Source organism: Trachinotus anak, unplaced genomic scaffold, assembly GCF_046630095.1.
Source record: "Trachinotus anak isolate AG129_WGS33_773 ecotype Australia unplaced genomic scaffold, CSIRO_AGI_Tana_v1 ptg000013l, whole genome shotgun sequence".
Classification (NCBI taxonomy): domain Eukaryota; kingdom Metazoa; phylum Chordata; class Actinopteri; order Carangiformes; family Carangidae; genus Trachinotus; species Trachinotus anak.
The window spans coordinates 11,635,873-11,659,145 of NW_027273864.1; the positions used below are offsets into that span (position 1 = coordinate 11,635,873).

At 39.6% G+C, this 23,273-nt stretch overlaps 1 protein-coding gene across 4 annotated transcripts in view; it reads left to right on the forward strand.

Annotated features, from left to right (window-relative positions):
* LOC139630272 (histone deacetylase 7-like) overlaps nt 1-23,273 on the forward strand; it is a 44,527-nt gene that overhangs the window by 3,628 nt on the left and 17,626 nt on the right. For 3 of the 4 annotated variants that reach the window (XM_071493543.1, XM_071493540.1, XM_071493539.1), the window contains exons 2-9: nt 17,367-17,551; nt 18,064-18,148; nt 18,649-18,763; nt 19,007-19,086; nt 20,046-20,159; nt 20,464-20,561; nt 21,140-21,238; nt 21,757-21,910. In XM_071493543.1, coding sequence (XP_071349644.1) covers nt 17,367-17,551; nt 18,064-18,148; nt 18,649-18,763; nt 19,007-19,086; nt 20,046-20,159; nt 20,464-20,561; nt 21,140-21,238; nt 21,757-21,910 — 930 coding nt within the window. Of the gene's footprint in view, nt 1-7,611; nt 8,012-17,366; nt 17,552-18,063; nt 18,149-18,648; nt 18,764-19,006; nt 19,087-20,045; nt 20,160-20,463; nt 20,562-21,139; nt 21,239-21,756; nt 21,911-23,273 lie in introns of those variants that run through there. The other variant, XM_071493541.1, reaches the window with a different exon arrangement.

Consider the following 23,273-nt stretch of genomic DNA (forward strand, 5'->3'; position numbering starts at 1 on the left):
CTCCATTTTTAGAGACTTGTCTACGTGGTTTGTTGGGCAATAAATCAGCCTTTAACTGTTCTGTGTCCTCTCAGAAAATAATGGGGGTATAATCCTGACATTCATGGCTTCGCTCGTCTGTCTTTATCTCTGTTCTGTTTTAGGGAGTTTAGCACTGATAAAAAACTAGAGCTTAAAAGAATACAAACTCTCCGTGGACAGATGCCACCCTGTCCAGATCTATATGAAGCTTAAATTCTAGGAAGTCGATGTTTCAGCCTAAAACCCCAGATTACCTGATAAACCAGTTTATTATTCAGCCATTAAAAGTAGCCTTAATCTAAAATGCTGTCGAGCTAAAGCCTTTAAAATTAGATTATTAGTTAAATGCACATTTTTTCATACTATATGGTTCACAGACTTACACTAAGAACTAGAGCAGAAATGTAAGACAGAAAATAAGCAAACAGGTAGTAAGTTTGATAGCTGATCAATCGCAACAAATATGTTCAGCTGGAATAAAACCATTTTTAAGACAAAATATACTGGTTCCAGATGCTAAAATGTCAATAATTTCTGTTTTTCCTTCAACTTAATCTTTGAGTTGGTCAAATAAAACAAGACATTTAAAGATGTCATCTTGCAGACTTGTAGGAACTTGAGGTGTTTAATTTTATAAGCCAAATGATTCACAGATTGATTGAGAGAATAATTAGTAGAGTAACATATAATAATATTAAAATAAGTTTAAGTTGCAGCCCTATTGAGAACTCATATTTAGTTTGAACAAACAAATCTCCTATGCAAAGTGGCAAAACAGTCTGAGCAGGCAAAGTGTATAAATAATTGAAGTGAATTTGAGCATCTGCATTTCTGTCTTTGTGATAAATCATCAGACTCTGAGTTTGTTTGGTTTGTAAGGGTCAAGGGGCAGAGGGTTAAGAGGCCACAGTGAGCTGGAAGTGGCCTTCAGGGGACGTAACTCTCCCTTATCTCTGAGATGGAGTCAGAGCACGGGTGTCTAAATCAAGCCGAGTGGCCCGAGGGAACAGAGGGAAAACATTGTTGTGCGTTTCAATTTCAAATCTGTAACATTTGTCTTCCGTACATAGCATTAGCCTTCTGTAAAAATGTTTAAGATATATCATTAAGAAGTCATTACTTAAGAAGTCAACAGTGACTTGTTGAGAAGATTTTTCTTTCTCTACAAGTGTCAGTCCAATTCAAACTTAAACTTGACTTCTGGATTTGCCTTTTGGATTCGCACTGGTCCATTACATTTTCCAAGTTGTTGATGGACAGTACAGGAACATGGCTTTAAAGTAAGCCAAAAGTATGGTAATTCAAAACAGATCACCTCTCATTAAGTCCACTCTGGTCTGAAGTGGGTTCTTCATGACAGCAGAAGCTGACAACTGAGGTCAAGTGAGTGTTGTAAATGGATGAAGAGGGAACTCAAGATGAGTGCCTGATACTGAAGAGTGACCGCTAATAAATTCAATACCACATCTTACATCTGAACAGGCTGCTGTTTGTGTTTAGATAACAATCAATAGATGCAGTCATTTATTTGAGTGCCACCCCCTTGTGGAAAGGTATTTTTACTGCAAGAATCAGCAGCAGTTTATTTGAATGTTACTGCAAAAGGCAGTCAAATTGTACTGGGAAATACTGCCAGAGGGATTTTGTCGTGGAGGAAGCTGTTTAAGAGGTTTGCTGTCAGAAATTACTATCTATAGATGGAAACCAGTTAGAAAGAAATAACATACATTTTAATGACAAGGTTTCACCTCTTTTCACACTTCTTTCTGTTCACATTAACATTCAGGCCATAAAGTGGGGTCAGATGCAGAGGGATTTTCAGAAATGTATTGTTTTTCCCATTGGTCATCCAAAGCTCTTAATTATAGCTCCTATGCTCTCGTAAACAACAGGCATCATAAGACTTTTGAGCATTAAGTTCACAGGCGCTTCTGTGAAATCACAGGTTTGTTCGGTTTGACATGTATAGTAGTTTTAAAAGACACGTTACACACCTTTTCAAAGGGGTACACACTGTTCTGAACTCTGTTTTGACATTTTTCCACACGTGTGCACACAGGAGTGTGAAGGCGTCGTAAAGCAACACTTTCCAGCATCACAGTCACTTTCCAGAGAAACTAGGCGAGTATTAAGTGCTATCTCTCCCCTCTGTGGGCTGACTTGCTTTGCTGTTGGGAATGGAAAGGCTTTAGAGGCTACCCACTGCTGCGAGCAGCCTCCAGCAACTTCTCGGTTCAAAGTTACCACACAGCTGCTAGCTACAGCTATGCAGGGCCTACTTGAACACATGCAATGGTCTTTATTATAAAGAGTTCAAGGGAGTGAAAGAAATGTGCATCTCTGCAACCACTTTTTTACGTACATAGCAAGGCAATATGGCTCGTAGCTTGAAATGAACTTCTTTTATCTTTTCTGCATTTCACATTAAGCTGTAATTCAAAGCCACATTAACAGATTCTTTGGCCAAGCTGTAAACACAACATTGACATATCAACACCTCGCTACTTTGTTTGTCTGCTGTTTGATGCTGGGCACATAGCATACAATGGGTTTATCATAGTTTTTTCAATAAAAAAAACAAAAGCTGCCTGCTGCAGTTCTGAAGAAATATATATATCGAGAGAGAGAGAGAGAGAGAGAGAGAGAAGGAGTGAAGAGCTGAGTGATTATTCTCTGTGGATTCATCACATCCATGATCCCTTTCACATAACACAGTAATTTGATCCATTTTTGGTAGGAAAATATTGATTAGTGCAGCTATGAGCCTCTCAGTGCAGACCCCTGCATGCATGTGTTTAGCACTATACCAGTTTACTACAACACTATAACTAACTATAACTCTGTATGCCACCGATTTCAGGTCTTTCAGTCCTGGAGGAGGTACCTCGCTTCTGTTGCTCTTCCCTTTTTTTCCAGTTGAGAGGGTTATTTTGAGGAGAAAGAGGGTTTAGTTTGTTGTATATCGTATTTTCTAAAGCCCTATAAGACACGTTTGTAATTTTCTGCTATATAAATAAAACTGACTTGACTTAACAAGAAACACAAAAAAAGAACAACACAAAGAAAAGGACAGCTAATTGTCAAACCGAAAGTGATGAGCATGAAATTAAGAAAGAGTAAAACAGATAAAAGTTGGCTGTGTTGTGTGTATCTGTGTGCAGTTCTGAATATACTGTCTACGAGTTAGTCTCTGCATGTGTGCATGTGTGTGTGTCTGTAAGGTAGGATGACCCCCTAGATAGTAGAAAACAAATCCTTGTTTGTGGACCCCCAGCCTCCACCCGTTACCAGGAAATCTGTTTGACTGATAACTACACACAGCCCATGAGTTCACAATATTGCACTGTGGTGTTTGTGCCAGTGAATCCTCTAATATCACGCACATTATCCACATCAGACTGTCAATACCAGAGAAAACAATTACACATGCACCACATGCAGCTACAAAAGCCGCTGCTGGGCGTTTGTTTTTGTACAGTATGAGAGTGTGTCTATGTGGCTCTGGAGGAATGCCAGTGTTGGCTTTTGGTTCATTGTGCATCTTAATTATTCCTGTCCAGGCCTTTTCCACTCTCTAATCACTTTCTCACTCCTCCTATCTTTCCTTGACTCCCTACTTTTCTTTCATTCTTGTTGGCAATCTGCCCTGCAACTGCTGCTCCCTCCATCACTGTATTGCCTGACTGCATTCCTCTCATTCCTACTGGCTTCCTGTGACTGGAAGAGGAGTGAGCCCTACTGGCCACAAAACTCCACCTTGGAGTCCTACCCATGTATGCCATATGTGCCTTTTCAGTTATTCACCGCTCTGGCTTTCAGCGTTTAAAACAACTAATCTCCGTGAGTGTGTGGTGAAGACTTTTCCAAAGCATCTTGCTCATACTTTCATTGTACTGAGAGATAAAGATGTTTTTAGTCAAGAACCTAATGACTGTCCCTCTTGCTATGATCCACTCTGTCATATACGTGCACGTGCACACACACAAACAGGTAGGCTGACACACCCACACACAGATCCAAACCCTCACATGCAGCAGCGGCACTGCCCTTACAGTTTGACAGCAGAGCCAGTGTAGAAATGGTGTGAGGCAGAAAGATAAGAAGGGAGAGGGCTATTGACATCTGATGATGACGTCTCAACAGTAACACAGACATTGGTGCCAACTTCATCAGTCCAGCTTATAAACACTTACAACGGCCACTAGCATCATTGGGTTACATATTGTTTTACATTCTATGAAAAATTTGTATCTGACATGTTTTATATGACATGATTAATATGAATAATGACATGTGATTATTGGCTTGTGAAATTATTTGCAAAGGCCCCTCCAAATCAGTAAATAAATTAATTTTGAGATATACGATGTTTTTAATGTAAACTGTTGAAAAAAAAAAGGCTAAATTCAGGAAAAATATAATTCACGAAGCAGCCATTACCAGGCACTCTCTACATCTGCAGATAGAAGAAGGTCTGTCTCAAGCATGTGCTGTTCAAAAATGGAAGAGCTGCTATGAAATTCAATTTGCTTGTACGTATCTCAAATTGTTCGGGCCACAGTCAGCCCCGTGACTGGGGGATGGACTGTTAAGCCCTGCCAAGAACACTGGGGAAAAGACATGCTGTTGTTGAAATTAGAATGAGTGTTAGTGATGGCTGGTTTTTTTTAACTCCGGCCATAATTTTCCCCTAAGGTATTTAATTTATCTGAACAACAGCAAACATTTTGACTCACAGGAGCAGAACTAGTCAGGGTCACATGAAATAAAAGTCTGGCTCAGCTTAAAATCTTTTAGTCGTTTTGATCAAGATTCATTTATCTTCATGGATCCAATGATGTGGACTTCTGTGCTGGCAAAGGGTGGATTTGTCCTCAGGCAGAATGAGGAATTAGTAGAAACAGAGACAGTCCAGTCTCAGAGAGACTGTATTAGAGCAGACAGCACTGTGCAAATTAACTAACTTTGTGTTGGTGTATGCCTGGATTTACATGTGTGCATCTGCAAGTATCCCAAACAGAACTAAGCTTTGTTGTCCACAGGCTTCACAAGTTGGTCAGATCCCAAAATAAAAATACAATACAACAAAATCAGAAAAAAGGCACATATATATAATACAGAAAAAATAAACACACTAGCACAAAACAAGCAGCATGTTAAGTTGGCAGCGTATCATTGGAAGACTTAAACTGGAATTACAGTATAAAAGATTTTTTCCATGTGCTCAAAGGTTCTGGGGGCTGTACAGCACCTCCTGCATGAAACAGTTCAAATGTGTTGTAAAGAACAGAGTATTTGAGACCTAATATGCATACATGTCAGTGAAGTGCAGTCTGTGATTCAGCTGTTTCCTGCACCCGACAAAAACACACCTTTGCATGACAGTTGCAGCAGCAAATCTCTCTTACATTCAGGGCCTGTCCTGTCCCATGACTTTGTGCTGCTTGTCTTTTCTGTGCTGAAAGTATCTCTGCTGCAAGTTGCTGCTCTCTGTCTGGACATCTTCACTTTTCACCTTCCTGGGTGAATAAGTATTGGATTATTCCTTTGAACTAAACATAGCACATAGCAGGTATAGAGGAAAAAGACCACTTCTGAGGTAGTCTTCAAAATATTTACCATTAACTGACAATGACACACTCCGGCGACAATGCACAGTCCTGCTTTTTCCAGCCTCAGTGTTGTTAACCTTTCCTGGCTCAGTGTCCAGGCTGGGAAGCACTCTTCTCTGAGGAGTTTTAGCATTTAATTACTGACAAATAGCCTAAAGTGCACATACATTGCAATGCATGTTCACAGCTATACTCCTTACTTATAACTCTCTGCTCCGGTCACTATAGCGAATCACCCGTCAAAGATCCCTGGAGTGCAATGCACAAGCACAAACCTCCAGAAAACACTGCTAGCCCCAGCCTTTGTACACGGGACACAGTCAAACCTGCAAAAATGTCAGAAACTATAGATACAAACGACTCGTGGTGAAGCTAGCTTTCAGAAACAATAGCCTGCTGCCGCTACAAGTGGGCAGTAAATTGAATGGTGAAAGCAAACAGGCAACACAACCTTTATGTTCTGTTCTGATCAGAGGCAAGAAAAGATTTCATTTCCATTTTGGTATTGTTCTAATTGATGTCTGTTTTTATCTTCAACTGCTTGCCTTGCTCACCCTATACAGTACCAGTCAAAAGTTTCAAAACACCTTTCCATTCATTTGAATGGAAAGTGTGTCTATGGTTTATCAATCATTTTCATAGCCAGATTTACTTATGGCCAGTTTGTTTCTGTTCTGGGCCCTCAGCTTACCTCCAAATATCCTGTCTCATGCTATAAAGTGTTCCACAGATATACACATGTTGCATTGCATTGCATAAAGATATATTTACTCTAAGACTTAGCTCAAAGTTAAAAGAGATCCAGAAAGTTAAACTCATCCATAAAGTTGTTGGTTTGTTCATCATTACTATGGTATTTTGAAGCTTTCTGTAGGGTTACAGTTATATTTTATGTAATTTGTGTAAAGAACTGCAACATTGTGTCTATAACCGAGTTGATAAACAAACATCTGACAGTTCAAAGGCTTATCCAACTTATCAAACTGCACTTTAGTCTACTTTTACCTTACAGAGGAACTAAGTAACTAAGAGCAGGCTACTTCGATTTGGGGAAAACTTATATTTGTACTTCAGACCATTTCATCTGATGGCTATAATTTTATGCATTTTTCACAAAAGACATTTTGACACGTCACAGCAAGAAAAGCACAAGTGTAGTTGATAATATTAATGAGGGCTGACTTCCATTTACTGTGGCTACTTTCAGGGTCGTGGTGTTGTACATGCTGTCTCACTGTCACTGTCATGGCTTACTGGGACACTTGAATAAAACAGAGTCATTGTTAATGTAATTATTAACACCTGTGCTTTTACTACTATGACAAGATAATATGTCTGCAAGGAAAATGAGTTCTTTTACAGAAGAGGGCCGTGTTAGCCCTAAAACAATCTAATTTTTTTTAAATCAGTTGAACTGCTGGTGTCACACACTAATGAATTACCTTCTTGGTATTCATGACTTGAGATTTGACTTAGACGTGAGGCAGATTACTTGAAAGGGCTTGTTTTTCTCGTTATAAATTTGCATTTTTCTAAGAAAGAAGGCTACAACAGTTCTTGTTTCTGTTGAAAGTAAGATTAAACTTTTCACGACCACTGTCTTTTAACTGATTTAAAAGTGGAAACTGGGGTAGAAAATCAGAATTTAGTTCAACTTTACTCAAGACTTATCTGAGCAATGGCTTCACTTGTCTTTCTCAGTATGGACATGACTTGACTTGCTCGATTCCCACCACAGTAACATGGGACTTGCTTTAAATTTGAAGGTTAAGACTTGATACCTGCTTGTGACTTGCACATGTGTGACTTTCCCTAATGATTTTTTTTTTTTTTTTTTGTTATGGGGATGTGCGTTTTGTCCCCATATAACTGTGTCAAAAGTTAAGGTCCCCACAATATGAGAACTACCTGGAACACGTACACACACACACACACACACACACATAGCATCCTTACCCAGCTGAGTGCAGCAGATGGAGCCCTCACACCAGCAGCACACGCACGGATGAAAGTGAGACTCCCAGCAGATCTCTCAGCAGTTTCACCGCACACAGACTCAGTGAGGAGGAGACCCATGAGTGGAGAGCAGCTTTTCGGAGACGGTAGATTCAGTCTTTTTCCTACTTAATCACCGAAACATTTGAAGGCGCTGAGCTTGGCTCCGCTCGCGTACACAGCTCTGACAGCGGCGGTTGCTGACGGTTGGAACCGAAACGGGGAAAAAAAGACCCAACATGAGAAGAAAAGGCTGCTGGACGAAGTTTTTATCCGTCCTCTCTTTTGTCTGAGCTGTTGTTGCTACTTTAAAACTGACTGTCAGCCCCTCCTGTGTCGCATGAAATTGAAAATGCGTCGCTTTTGAACTTCACTTTCAAAAGGTAGGCGATCTTAATTTGCTAACGTTCACTGTTAAGTAGCTAGCAAAGTTCAAAGTTGAAAGCGCTTTAAAAAAAAAATAACAAAAAAACTTACATCTTTATCTAAAAGTTGTCATGGCTGTTTACTGCTTGCAATAAGTCACGTCAGCTGAGATGCTTTGACTGTAAAAGTTTACTTTCTTTTTGTGGTGAAAATGTGAACCTTATCCTTCTCCTGGCTTGTGTCCAAACTTAGCAGGTGTAAAAACTCACCTGGCTGACGCTGTCAAGCGTAGTCTGATGTTTTCCACTCATATTGAAAGAAATACAGCACAGAAAAGTAAATGGCCATAATCATTTCTAAAATCAGAGTAAGTGTACATGTCCTGAGGTCTTGAGCCAGTGTCAGATGCTGCAGTCTGAATAAGTAAATACCCCATTATCTGTCTGAACTCATTGACTGTGTAACTCTAGGTGCTCTGGTAATTACACTAATCTGACACTCAAGAGGACTATTTTCAGGTGACAAATAGGGCAAATAATTGTGTAATTATAGCATTAAGGCCTCATTGTAAGTACAAGTATAGAATTTCCTACTAAATGTATTTCTGCCCATAACGTCATTGAAAAGTTTGACTCATTCGCTACTAGGCAACAAATGCTCGGTTGTTTGACAGTCCAGGGGGTGGGCAGCTGTGTTTCAGTGTGTGTGCTGTATTATGACAGAAGTTGTAAAAATTTTGAGATCCCACCCAAGCCCCTTCAGTCCCTAGAAAATGAAAACACGCACACACATGCACGCATACATACACACATCCACGCACACGCAGCAGCCATGCGTGGAATAATGTTCTCATGTGTCCAGGTTCCCTCTCCGGACAGGATGAGGTCATAGCCTCAGTGCTGTTGTGGGGATACAGTTACATTAGTTTCATGTGGGCTGTGCCATAGGAACCGACACCATCTACACTCCTCTGCCCCCTTTCTCTTGCCTTTTAGATAGCTCCCTCGCTCCTTAATTTTTTCCTCCCATCACCTCAGATAACTAGCAGTGATCATTATTACTTTGAACAGGTAAATGTCTACCTGTGTGCATGCATGACTGTCTGTGCAGGGTGTGAATACTGTATCCAGGCATGTTTGTGTTTACAAAAGAGTATCACTGAATTAAGACTTTGATCATAATAACCAGTGTCATCTTACCCAAACTGTTGATCACTTTGCTCCACAAGTTGTGACGGCCTGTGGTGTCATGCATCGACACTGAAAAGGCCTCATATGGCTGAAGGTTCAAATTAAACTTTATCACCATTGTTTTAGAGAAAAAGCAAATTATTCCCAATTTCTCTGAAGATGTAGAAATTCTATTTGTGTCTCTGTCTGTGGAGATTTTTTTTCACATTCTGTGACACAAGACATTATATCAGCTACAATCAGCTCTTTCCTCCTACAGCTGGCGTGAGTGATGCTCTGGCCTTGCTAGTTGTAAAATAATCTGTGCAAGAGATTGTAATTCATATTTTTGTATCATGGTTCTCTATGGTTCTTTTTTTTATTTTGACCCTGGGTTTCACTTTCCATAAGGTTATGGTAACAACCTCATAGAAATTCACAGTTATTTAAAACACGTTATTATTTTTCTTCACACTCAACTCACCGTGTGGTTTGACACATACTGTAAGGAAACAGGTAGAGAGATGTAATCATTGTTTTGGTTGTCTTTCATGAGTTTTCTTTAGAGTTTGCTGAGAAAAAGTCTTGAATGTACATTTAATCAGTAAAATTCGATGAGCCCAAATCTTGAATGATTATCTGCATTGGATCCCTCTTTTTATTAGTCTTGTAGTCTGGAAATATAGCTGTAGTAAACATTCATTATTGATTAATCCCTTGATTGTTATCTTAAATAATCCATTATGTATAAAATGTTGATCGGCCGATCGATTAATATCTTAATTGTTGAGATGTTGGTGAGATGGGACTAAGGCTGCAACTGATTATTTTAATTATTGATTTATTGGAGCAATTCTTGTTTGATTGATAATTGTTTGATTTTTAAAATGTCAGAAAATTATGAAAAATGCCTGTTAAAGCCCAAAATCCAAAAACCATTGAATATTATCATATATAACAAAGAATCACAGCTGAGAAGCTGGAGCAAGGACATGCTTGGTATTGTAGCTTAAAAATGAAACTAAACTAAAAGATGAATTGATCATCAAATTAGTTTCTCAATCAATTTTTTTGTTTCAGCTCTAGATGGGACACACATTTACAGTGTCTTTAATGTCTTCAACTCATTAAGTTGAAGACATTAAAGTTCAGAAGTTCACACATAAGTCACTTGGCAAGCAGTGAGATGGATGACTAAGATGAGCAGTGAGGGACCTTCCAGAATTAGTGAATTAATCACTTATTTTCAATGTATTTAACAAGTATTTAAATCCCTGTTGAGCAAGCAGTGACAGAGAGTCTGTTGGATTAACTTTTTCTTTGACCCTTCTATTGACCTCAGATAGGTTTTTACATTTATTGAGTTAAGAAGCACAGCAAAGATAAAGTCATATTTAGTGATGAGGGCTTCATCAGGTATCCATTTTAGGTGGCAGGCTAGTTGTGAAAGTGAATATCAACCTTTTCCCAAGTCAGATAACCTTTAAAAGTCCCCAGTGTTTTCCCAGTGTCAGCCATGGCCGTGCACTGACAATAGGGACAGTGTTCTGGACCAGCCAGAGCTCCAGATCACATTTCCTGTTCCTGATTTAAGATCAACTCAGCTGACTACTGATACACTCTACTCCTCAAAAACGCAGCAACAGGGCCATCACTCTGCTAGTGTATCATGTGAGTGTGTGCTTGTTTGTGAGTGAGAGAGAGAGAGGGCAAAAAGATAGAGAGTATTAGGGAAATCAACAAAGTTCAAACAAAGACAGTAACTTTATCAAAACCAGCAGTAAAAGCAGGCTAGGGCCAGAAGACAGTAACCTTATTCTTACTGACTGCAGGGTGTATTTGAAACAAAGAAGCCCTTCTGTGTACATAGCCTTCTAACCTAGTGTGCAATAACAGACTGTGATACACAGAATACTGCAGACACATGGGCGACTTATAGTAGGAAGTGGGCATGAGAACCTGTTCTCTCAGTCAAATCATCCCTATGCCAACCGTTGAGTTTTTTTTACATGTAAAAAAATAGATATATACCAATATTTCTCTGTGTGTGGGTGTATAAAGGTCACACTTCCACAGGTAACATCTGGTAAAGTGAGGATTACAGTGCAGAGGTGGATGTTTGTGGGTAGAGATGAGGTGTACAGACCACTGATCTGAATCGGTCAATGCTCAGATGATCAGTTGCTGTTTCTTTTGAAGTACATAAAGGAAGTCAGCTGGTGTTCCTGTCAGGTCAAATGGTAGCTCATGTCTTGATTTGCATAATTGAGAGCAAAGTTTAAGTGATAATTGTGTGTGGTATGTCTGAATGAGGTGGTGTATTGATACTAATATTCGTCGTTACTTCTCTCCATTATGAATGAGAAGCACCTGCCAGATCATGAAAGATTCATTGTCAACTCTATTAGCTGTAACACATATTGCAAATGTTCTCAGGCAAGACAAAGTTTTAGTCTCATGCAAACCTTATGACAGCACCCTGGGCCAAATTTTGCTTCCCTCTCCAAAAAAGATGACCTCCTAGAACCCAAAGGAGAAATAATGAAACAATTTCGACAATTGTCAGTCTGTTTTGGCTGTGAGAAATCAAACTAGAGAATCACACTAAAGAGCATGCCAGCTTGTGACACTCTCTCATATACACACAACTCTACAGTGAGCTGGCGACCCTTCACCTTTCTTCTGCACCGCCTCAGGGACTCAAGATCAAGAGAAGTCACACTAGTGTCTGACCTCTGATCTTTTGGTTGACGAGAGTGGCAGAGACAGTACAAACGAGTACTGATCACTATGAGAGAGTAAGAAAAGACTTCACAACAGAGGACTCTCATATCTGCTTGTGCTATTTTCCCGCTGACAGTCAAGTGTGGGAATGTATTAGTCTCATGTCGTGGCATCATAACTTGTTACTTCATAAGCCTCAAGGGGGAAAAGGAAATGAGCTGTGCGGTATGCTTATGCAGTTTAACTGCAAGGGTAAATACATGCCAAACATCTGATAATGGCCATATTTATTCTTAGATCTGAAAGAGCTGGTTGATTAGTTCATTAGTTGATCAGCAGAAAATTATCTGGCTACATCTTTGTAATCAAACTATCATATCAATCCCATTAAAATGTAAATGCCAGCCAGTCTCTGGTATCAGCATCACTAATGTGAGGATTTGCTGCTTCTCTCTGTATTCCTATGATTGTAAACTGAATAGCTTTGGATTCAGTTGGATTAAATTTGAAAATAACAGCCCAAAAAAATCTGCAACAGGGTATTGGTCTGACAGGAGGTGGTATTTTATAGCTGTCAATAAAATGTCATTATCATAGATGACAGTGAGAATAAATATAACATTAGATTAGATATTATATAGATTTATAAAGCACACCTCATTGAAATTGGAATTATTATTGATAACTTTAAAAACTTTTAACATATTTGAAAGTCTGACCTATAAAACATTTATGCACTGGAAATTTTTGTTCACTGCAACATTATACTGTATATGCCAATGCTAGAATTAACCAATATCATCCAATATCAGAGCGTCAGTCATGGTGGTCGGCCATAGTGAACATATTCTCTGTTCACATCCTTTGGCAAGAGACCTGATATATATGAGGTTGAAGTTATTGACAGCCACTTGCACACACACCATACGTATACAGAGACATGTGTGGGCAATTGGTAATGCTATTAATACACATACAAGTACACGCACATGCCACACACTCATGAAAACACGTGGTTGATGCTATTAATATGTTGAGAAACAGCAAAGGACAAACCCACTGTCCTGGCACATATGTCCACATGATTACATACAATAACACAAGTGTTTACTGACAGGTGACACTAAAAATAAACTGCCTCGGTTACATACACTGAAACTTACACAAAGAGCCACAGTGATCCCTCTGCAGAAACAAATGGGCACTATTAATACACTGGCACCAACACACGCGATTACTGATGCACTGATACTTGTGTACATACACCATCAACTGTTGCACAAGCAGATCCTACTTATGCAAACACAAAAACCTGCTGTGTACACTCAAAAGAAACAACTGCAAGCTATTAATATCTTGGTGTGTTTAGGATGGACACGTACAAGCACACACACACACACACACGCACACACACACACACACACATGGATGCACACACTCACTTAGAGATTGATACTCCAGCTGCTCGGAAGCAGAGGGACAGAATGTCCCCAGCAGCTGTGGATTCCTATAAACGTGAGGACAGAGGGATAGGTGGTGGGCAGGGGGAACTGCTGTATGGTGGAGAAGCCGTCATAAAATTGTTTTTGTGTGTGAGGATGCATTTTTTTATACAGAGACCAGTGTAAGCACAATGACTTTGCAAGCCCAAGTTTGTGTGCTTGATATTTTACTAGAAACAATATAATTTGTTTATATTTCGGATGACATTTTGGCTCTGAACTCTTGCTCTTTCTGCTTTGCTGCTCATCTAAGCAGGCATGAACATTTGTCTGTCTTTATGTATACAAATTGTAACTAGCATTTAACCTGACATGTGACTTCCAGACTTAGCTCTATTCAGTACCACTGTGGAGTTCACTCCAGCCCAACAATAAACAAAGCACATTTTAGGGCCACACTGTGGATATAAATACTGCTGAAGGACATCTGTAACTCTCTCAAGCTGCAGAAATGAACCAGTGAAGCCATTCAACCAAAATAGCAGCTTCTGCTTGCCTAAATGAACCAAGAGGATGTTATGGTGTGGGCTAACTTTAGAAACAGGAAGTCACTGTTTCTGTGTGAGTGTGTGTCTGTGTGTGCACAGCAGCAAAGCCTATGCATGTGTGCAGGTGTGTGCGTGAGTATGTGTTTGTGTGTGTGAGCGTGTGTGTGTGCGTGCATGTGTTAGTGCTTCAGTGTGTAACTGCAGAAGGCCCACAGAAAGAGGATGATGGTTGTGAAACGAATATGCTATTACAGAAACCAGAAGTTTGTCTCCTGCCTATTTTTAGCACCACAACGCACAAATGAGAGACAGAGAAGCACGCACACAGATCCTATCTATATACACTTCTCTTATTTTTAAAATGTTCCAGATTTTATCTTATGAATATTATTTCTTTTCAATTTTTTAAATGTGCATCTTGTATTTTTAGAGTAAACACTACAATAGCGCTACTTTTTTTGTCATGTAATGTTGCATCAAGTTTGTACTGTAAATGTCCTCTTGTAGTGAGCTCTTGGTAATATGATAGGAAGTAATCAGCAGCTTTTGAAACGCTTTAGGGTCCAGGTGGAGGAAACCTTAACTGTTTAGTTGGCTCTTTGAAAGCACAATTCACTGACTGAGCTGGTTTTGTGTCCACTCATATAATGAGTCACTCTCAAAGTCTGCCTGAAGTCACAGCTTGAGTGTCAGTACAAAAACCTAACCAAACATATTTGTTTGGAATAGTGACTTTTTCTTTAAAATTGTACAATGATATAGAAAGTAAAATAAAGTAAATACAATGGAGTCAGTATAGACCTTGTGTCTGTGGAAGGATATTTAGTGTCACATTGTTCGAAATGAGTAGAATTCAGATTCATGGGTTGATGCGGCCTAGTGTTAGCAGTATATTTAGGGTAAAAGCACACCACAGGTGTTTCTTTTCTGTTTAGAAGAGAAGTAAGGCTGACTTCCTGATCATTTCCTTTCTCTCAGGGGAGCTGACTTGTTTGGTAATAGTGTGTTTGTGTGCATATGTGTCAGAGAGTGTATGCAGATTATTTGAGTCCCCACCACCGCTACCACCACCATCCTGCTCCTCTAGTGATTGTCTGATTTCCTTTGCAAACACACAGACATTCTTCGGTAATACATACTGTTCTGCTGCTTCTGGTACTTCCTGTTTTTTCCGTCACTTTTTTTTTAATAGTAAAAAGCTTTAAAAAAAAAAAAAAACCCTGTCAGCTTCAACAGAGATACAGAGATATACAGGCAGAGAGGCATAAACCAGCTGAAAGTCTGTGTCATAAAGTTTTAGCTGATGTGTACTGGCTTCCTTGAGTTAGCTGGTAAGGTAGGATTCCTGCCTTGTGCAGAGTAAGAAGTGTGTAACACAAAGGTATCATGAGCTATACAAATAATGATACATCAAAGTTTTAGTTCTTGTGTATCTCTCTGTTGTTCCCTGTCTCGAACAAACAGAAAACATGAAAACACAACGGGGTCCCCTTGAGTAGATATTATTATGAACTCTGTATTTGACATTCAAGCAGGGCAACAGAACTGAAAACACTTTGTTTAAACTGTTCAATATTATATAGAATTGTAAATTATTCTGGTCTTATTAACTCCTCACTAGTTTTTTTTGTATTCTACTGTGAGTTAGTCTCATTGACCTGCAGTAATAAGAGCACTGAAGTGTTTTCTTCTTCAGACATTATTTTTTCTCTCTATGAGTCAGTCTTGCTGTTGGGAATGAGGGCCAGATAACGCTGCCTGGGTCTGTACGACTTACTGTCTGGCTCAGACAGAAGGGACGTTTAGTGGCATTTGGGTGCAGTCTGTGCGTGGTGGTTTGCTTTGGGCTGTTTTGTTGCAAGTTAAATCTGATAATGTTGTTTCTGTTACTTATGCAAGTGTTGCAGGCTTCATTTGAGACAACTCAACCATTGATGACCAAGCCTCAAAAAAACAAAAAAACATACGCAACAAAACACAATTTTACAGACACCCTCTACTTGACTTATTTGTATCTGTTTTTGCATTTTAATTTTGTCTTGTTTTTTTTGTTTTTTTATGCACCTTATCGATGTAATCTTTTATTTAACTCGTGGATAACTCCCAAAGTAAGTGATGATGCAAGTCTGTATGATACTGTGGTGTGAGAAGCAGTGTTTTCACTGCAAAGTTGTTACTGTGATACAGTGTTATCCACAACAGTTAGTGTAATTCAACGGGGTATGCCAGTAAAGAAATGTCCTCTTACAGGAATTATGTGAGTAATGTTGAGTAATATTCTGGGTTGCAGTCATTCAGGCGTACGAGTTCAGTAAATTTCCACATCCTTCCCTCCCTCCCACTGTCCCTATGCCCCAGAGGGAGCAAGGTGTCTCCTTCCATACTAGTCTATCTATTCTTTTGTATCAGTACCAAAACATTCCTCACCATATTTATTGGTTTCACATATCAAGTAATCTGTGAGCCTCCATATGTTTTTGTCTTGTTGATATGATGCATCACAAAAGTTGAGAATAACTCCTGGTTTCTGTGTCCAAGTACCAGTTATCAGTAGCTTTCCTCTTGTAAATTTTATAGGTCATACCATCACACCCATATTGTGCCATTCATGCTACAGTTAAATCAGTTGTGACGAAAAGGAAGGTTACTCTGACATGTTTACAATGGCCTTTGGATTGCATGAATGGATCAAAACCTTTTCTCACTCCCCTGCACCTATAAAAAGACATCTGTCTTTAGTTAGGGCACTGAAGCTTGGTTCAATTGTCTCACTTGTGCTAAATTTAGCTTTTTATTTCTTTCATTTTGGTAAAAACCTGGAAGGGGGATGACAGATTGATGTACCTGACCCAAATGCCTTGACCACACAATGTTCAAATCCAACTCACCATGCCATTTTTTTCTTTCTGTCTTTCTTTTGTGCCCTTCCCACCCCAACCCCAACACACACAAAAGCCCTCTCATTTTCTTTGCTGAATACAGTGTTGGACAACAGCCAGTTCACTTGAAGCAGGAAGACTTGAATGTAATGAAATATGAGTGGTGAATGTGCAAGTTCAAGTACAAGTACACATCTGGTCATATATTTATGCCAAATAAACTGAGTGCACTCTTGATCATGTTTATGTAAAGCATAAACAGTAAATGATGCTTCATTTGTTCTTGGACTGTTTTTGTGAATATCTGTTAAAACAGTCTTCCTCAGGCAACCTCTTCTGTTAAACATCTAAGATATTTTCTTTATTCTTGATACTCTTAATCTAAGGTGATGATTTATCTATAATTGCATGCAGGACATTGATAAATCAGTCCATATTAAGGTCAAATGGAGACTATGATCGATGAAGTAACAGATACTCCAGAGAGACAAACTGATGTTTCACACCCAAAATAATTCTCACCTCACAACACCCGTGAGCATAAACAGCGTTACCCTCCTTCACAAAGTTTTTTGTTATTCTCTCGTTCTCTCTCACTGTCTCTCTGTAGTGGATGTGATCATCAACAGTCAGGTTTCATTATCCATAAGTGGGGATCAGCCCATGGACCTAAGTGTCACCCAGAGGTTGTTACATCCAGGCCCAGATTCGGCCATGCTGGCCCCCCGCCCTCCCTTCTTCCTGGGACCCCTTACTGCTCAGCATTGCCCCCAGTTTTCCCAGCAGCGCTTGCAGGTAAGGAAAAATCTTTGTGTCAGGAGAATAACTCTCAACAGTGCCCTCAGCTCTCACCATCACTTCCTTAATGTTTCTTTCAGAGACTTCATACGACTGACTATACTCATGTCTTGCCACATCTTCAGAATTAGCACATAAGCATTTTATTCAGTGTGCAGGACCTCCTACCACATCAACCACTAGAACAAGCGAGCTGCTTTTGCCACACACCTTCACCCAGGTTGAATGCTCAGCAGAAATGAGCAAGAAGTAGGTCAGATTACTGTAAACAGACCACTTTCTCAGTATTTGATTCTGATTGATGTGTACCATATATCAGCTGATTGATGCTGTACACCTAGGGGTCTTTTGTGAAGACACAGGGTCTTATTTAATGTGCAATGTGGCAATATTCAGCTATAGACGTGTTTGTCAGCAACTGTAACATTGGCAGTGTTTGTTCCTGATATGCATAGTTAAGGCAGAAGAGAGTGCTCAGTGTTAATGTGTCTTCATGCTTTTCTTTGCAGTATAACATTGAACGGCAAAGAGAGATGGAGGAGGAGAAAAGAGAAGAGCTGCAACAGCTGATACGAAAGAATAAAAATGAGCAGAGTGAGTATGACATGTATCATGCGTACTGTACTGTATTGTACCATACTGTAACATGTTTTCATAGGTTCTCTGAAAGACCATAAGGTTGTTGACGTGCTTTTTATATGAGTCACAGCACAGAGTATGTTTCAATGAAAAAGAAGGGGATTTCCAACAGTGCTGTGATGTACTCTCAGATTCCAAGGAAATTTGTCCTCATATCAAACCAAAGTCAAACAAACGCTTGTTTCAGGAAACACTTTGTGCGGTTTTTTATTTTTATCATGTAGAGGAAATGAGGAGAACATAGAGGAAAGTGACAAATATCCTGGATCCTACCTCTGAAGTCTCCTGACTGCTTATTGATACAACAGTAGTATACAGTGCAGTCTGAGGAAAAACTGTTCAAATTTTAACATAAAAAATATTTTGCCTTTATTATATATATTCAGCCCCACTGGCTGTCGGTCTATTTATTGCATGATCTTTTTTCCTGAAGAAGTTATTTTATTGACTGGCAGGTGCTGTAGCCAGTCCCCTGGTAAGGCAGAAACTTCGAGAACATATAATTATGAAGAACCAGCCCACCCATGACAGGGTGACTCCCAACCACACCAGTCCTACACCAGGATACAGGTGAGACAGACAAACAGGCAGAACAGAAGTCCAGCATCAGTGATTTCTTTGCAAGGCAGAACATAGACTGTGAGAGCTGCAAACACAGCACACTTTCAGCAAAAATATGGCGATTTTTTTTTGGTAATACTGCAGAGCTTCACGAGTGCAGTATATCTAAATAGCGAATCAAATCTCGAAGCAAATCTCCTCATACCCATTCATGAGTGAAGTGGTATATCTAATATTGTTTTGGTTACCTAGGCTACCAGTTCCTGACATGTCCCCAAAGCCTCAGCCCACACCCTGCGAGCAGCGTAAGGACCTCGCCCTGCGCAGGACAGGTGAGATGCCTCTAGCTGTTTGTGTCTGTGATGGGGTTTCCCACCCTGAGGTTAAAGCTGTGACCGTCACTGGTGATTTTCCACACAGGTCTGTTCTTCTTGTGATGTGCTCTGTGTAATTTGAGTCAGACTCAAAGTCATCTGACTGCATATCACAGTGGGATACTTTTCAGTGTCTCAGCAAACTGTCATTACATACATGCAGTATTCTGGGCTAGAGAATAAGAAAGTGAAGAAGAGAATGAACTTACACAGTAGCGTCCTTTGTAGTGAGACGAAGGAAACTCATAAAGCAACAAGCCTGCAGGCAGAGAGAGACCGAACAAACAGTCATAAAAACAACAGCAAGACACAAAGAACTACGCAGTTACATAACATTTAACTAAGGTATGTGTAAAATGAACTGCGTGAGAGTCCAGAGCAGGTCTCCCTCATCATGTGAATGAAAGTGGGAGTGGTTTCGTCTACTCAAGTACACTAAGCATTCAAAAAGCTACTATTTATTTGCATTGCCCCAGAACCTTTAGGTGCCAGCATGCGCACACACCCTCCAGTGTTGTTTTTGGCTCAGTGACAAAGCATAGCTGCCTTTTATCTGCTCTCAGCCAGCCACTGATTGATTGTTTTGTTTGAGCTTATTGGAGCCTGACCAATGTAAACATGGAACTTTTTTATGTTATTGACCAGGGTTGAGGTATTTGCTTGGTTCAACTGTGCTGCGGATAGCTTTAACTGCATCAATATAGTAATACTGTGTATTAACGAGTTGGTGAATTCCTGCTCACGTACTGTATAAGATGATAATGTTCAATCATCATGATATCATGATATTGTTTATTGTGAGTTTGAGAGCTAAGCGTATGTTTCCATTTTATGAAACCTTAGGGATACTTGTGTCTGTGTCTGTGTGTGCATGTGCTTCTTCATGTACTCATTTGTGTGTATTTGTGTGTGTGCAGTCTCTGAGCCCACTCTGAAGTGGAAGTTAAAGAAGCTGATCAGTACAAGGCCAAACCCGCTGCAGCGTAAGATCAGTGCCCCTCCTGCTGTCAAGCACAGGACAGAAACTCTGGGTATAGTATCTACATTTAGCTGGATCACTCTCATGATCTTATGCTTCTGTATAATTCACACCGCACTTTTATCTATTTCAAGTTAATGCTGCTTTGATAAGCTTATTTCACATGTATTACCTTATGGCACGAAACACTTGAAGAGGTGTTTTTAGCAACATGCATCATGTGATTTCAACACATACTGTACCAACACTGATTCATTTTCCACTCTGTTATTTTCATCCTTTTGTGCTGTGTAAACCTATCTGCTCTGTCGTTGGTTGTCATGAATTAATAGGTGTCTCTCCATTCTGTCATCCAGACTCCTCCCCCAGCAGCAGCAGCACCCCAGCATCAGGGTGCAGCTCACCTAACGACAGCCTCCACTCAGATAATGGGGCCCTTCCAGTGGCTCATGAGGTGAGCCACTGTAATATAATAATATAATATAATGAGTGCACAGGTCAAAGTTCAGTACTCAATCACACATCAACACAATACATGGGACCAGAATTGTTCAACTTTCATGCATCTGTTTTATCTTCTCATTCTGGATTAATTCATTAAGTATTTCCTAGAAAACCTTTCACTTCCTGTTATTTTTTTAGCAGGAACAACTTATAACCCAACTTACTGTAAAAATGATAAAGTCTTTCTAGGGGATTTTTTGGTGAATTTACCTCTGCACAACCACCAACTACTGAATGTTGGCAAAATGTTGTTATTTAATACAGTATGGAAATTTTAAACACACAAACAGAGACACACATCATTTTTATTTACTAATTATCACATTTTCCTGGTTTTAATAGTAGTATGAGTTTAACATTTCTTTAACATTTAAATATTTCTAACTAATCAATTTTCCTATGTTAAAGTTAATATAGTTAATGCTCAACCACTTGATGTTTTTGTGGATAAATGGATGTGAGCATATGTGATCGTATGTGATTGTCTGTACAGATAACCTTTGTAATGACAATTTCAATCTCATGTAGGCACAAAGGTTGCTGCTGAAGGATGGTAATTTGGCCCATTTCACCTTGCCTCCCAGCCCCACTGCCATGCCCAACATCACAGCTGGACTTCCAGCACAGGTGAGCAATGATACCTTCGAGGGTTCCTTTCACTTTCAGTGTCAGTATTTAAATTGTTGAAGTTTTATTTACCAACAAAAACTGAAAAACTTCCTGAATCATATATCTATATGAATACATTTACAGATCAAATAGATACATGTAGATAAATTCATGCTATGAACCTGTGTATCTGAGAGTGAATGTTTAAAATAGAGCCAGCACACATGGACACTTATAGAAACATGTGGTATATTCAGGCTTTCACTTCCCTCTTGATCTCTGTGGTACTTTCATATCTTGTGAATCAGTCATGTGGTAGTTTACTCACATTGTTAAATGTGTTCACTGATGAGTCTCTATACATTGCAAACGACTCATTAAGCCCTCGGCCTATGCCCTAACCCTCCTTTTTGCTCATTTATGTAAGCTGCAACCATGACAAGAGCTTCCTTTATTCCTAGTGACCCCTCCAGTATTTCTTACCATCACCTCTCCGCTCTTGTCTTCTCTCGTCCCCTCCTTCTCTTTCTCCCCAGGCTGACATGCAGTTAGCCAGGCCATTGGCAGTATCGGCTCTGCATCAGGTCTACTTGCCTGTGGAAGGAAACAGTCCAGCCATGGCCCAGCGCCTGCAGCCTGTGCTCATACTGGAACCACATACTGGACTAGTGCACTCTCAGTTTGTCTCTTGTGAGTTGTACAATTGCAAATGTGTTGCTCAGCAGAAACAGAAACATCTCAAATTGCACATATATGGAACACATGCAAGTGACAACATGAAGGAACATGCATACATGCATATTTGAATGATCTAAATTATGGTGCAACTTAACCACAAAAGATCAAGGGACTTCATTTGATTTTTTTTTATCAACATGTTGGTTCATAGTTTGTGTATATATTGAAAGAAAAGATTTTTTATCAGTTTCGCATTGTTTTTTAGTAAAGTCCTACAAGTCAACACAAATCACTGTAAACTAACCATCAAGACTCATCATAGACTTTTTTTCACGGCACACAGTTTTACACATTTTAGCAGGAAAAGTACAGGAGTAATTGATAATATCAGCACCATTCCATTTAGGTGTGCAAGTTCAAGATCCTAGTGTTGTGCATCCTTAAAGGCCCTTAAAGACACATGTGATCTGATCACAAATGGACCACTATAAGTAGAGGTGTGAATGCACCCAGGACACATTGAGGACGCATTTTAGATCCAATCACTCACATCACATTCGATGGGCCACATGTGGCCACATTCATTTAGCAGTGTTAATGCAAATGTGGGCCACATTGAAGAATGGAATGATGAACAGCCTACTCAACTGCAGTCCTTTGGCATCAGTTTCATAATGAACCGAAAATAGTTTTACACTTCCCACAATGTTTCCCATACATTGATTTATTTAACCCCCACCCCCACCACCTCACAATATGAAAAACTGACCGCTACATGGTGATGTTTTTTTTGTTTTGTTTTGTTTTTTAAACTATTTAAAATGGCTAAAATCTTATTTCATTGTGGAGCTGTAAGCAGTGCATTGATTCGCTTGCCCTTGCCTCTCTCTCTCTCTTGCTACCTCTCTCTCACACACATACATGCACACACACATTGTCAAAAGACCTGTCAGTCATTCTCATACTGGCTAAAAACAAAAACGGTCTTCACAAACAGAAATGACGTATTTGTTTCAAGAGCGGGGAAATGAGAACAAGTGGTTACTTGAGACCCATGTAGAGACGCATTTTAACGACAGGTGTGAACTGATGTACTTAGAGCTGTTCGCTTGTGATCGCATCACCGGAAATTCATGTTAATGCCAGGTCTGAACAGGGCCAAAATGTCTTTAGTGAAAAAAGTGTATTCATTTTTAATCAGAGACTGTGGTAACATTAATGTCCTCTATCTTGTGCTACATTTGTTTTGCTTCAATATTATAAACAGCACAAAGGCGCCCTCTACCTGGCTTTTGATAGGGATGCAGTTTAACTAATAATACAGAAATATGCTGCAAATGCCAGCAACATTATCATATGTGAGTTTTACAGTAAA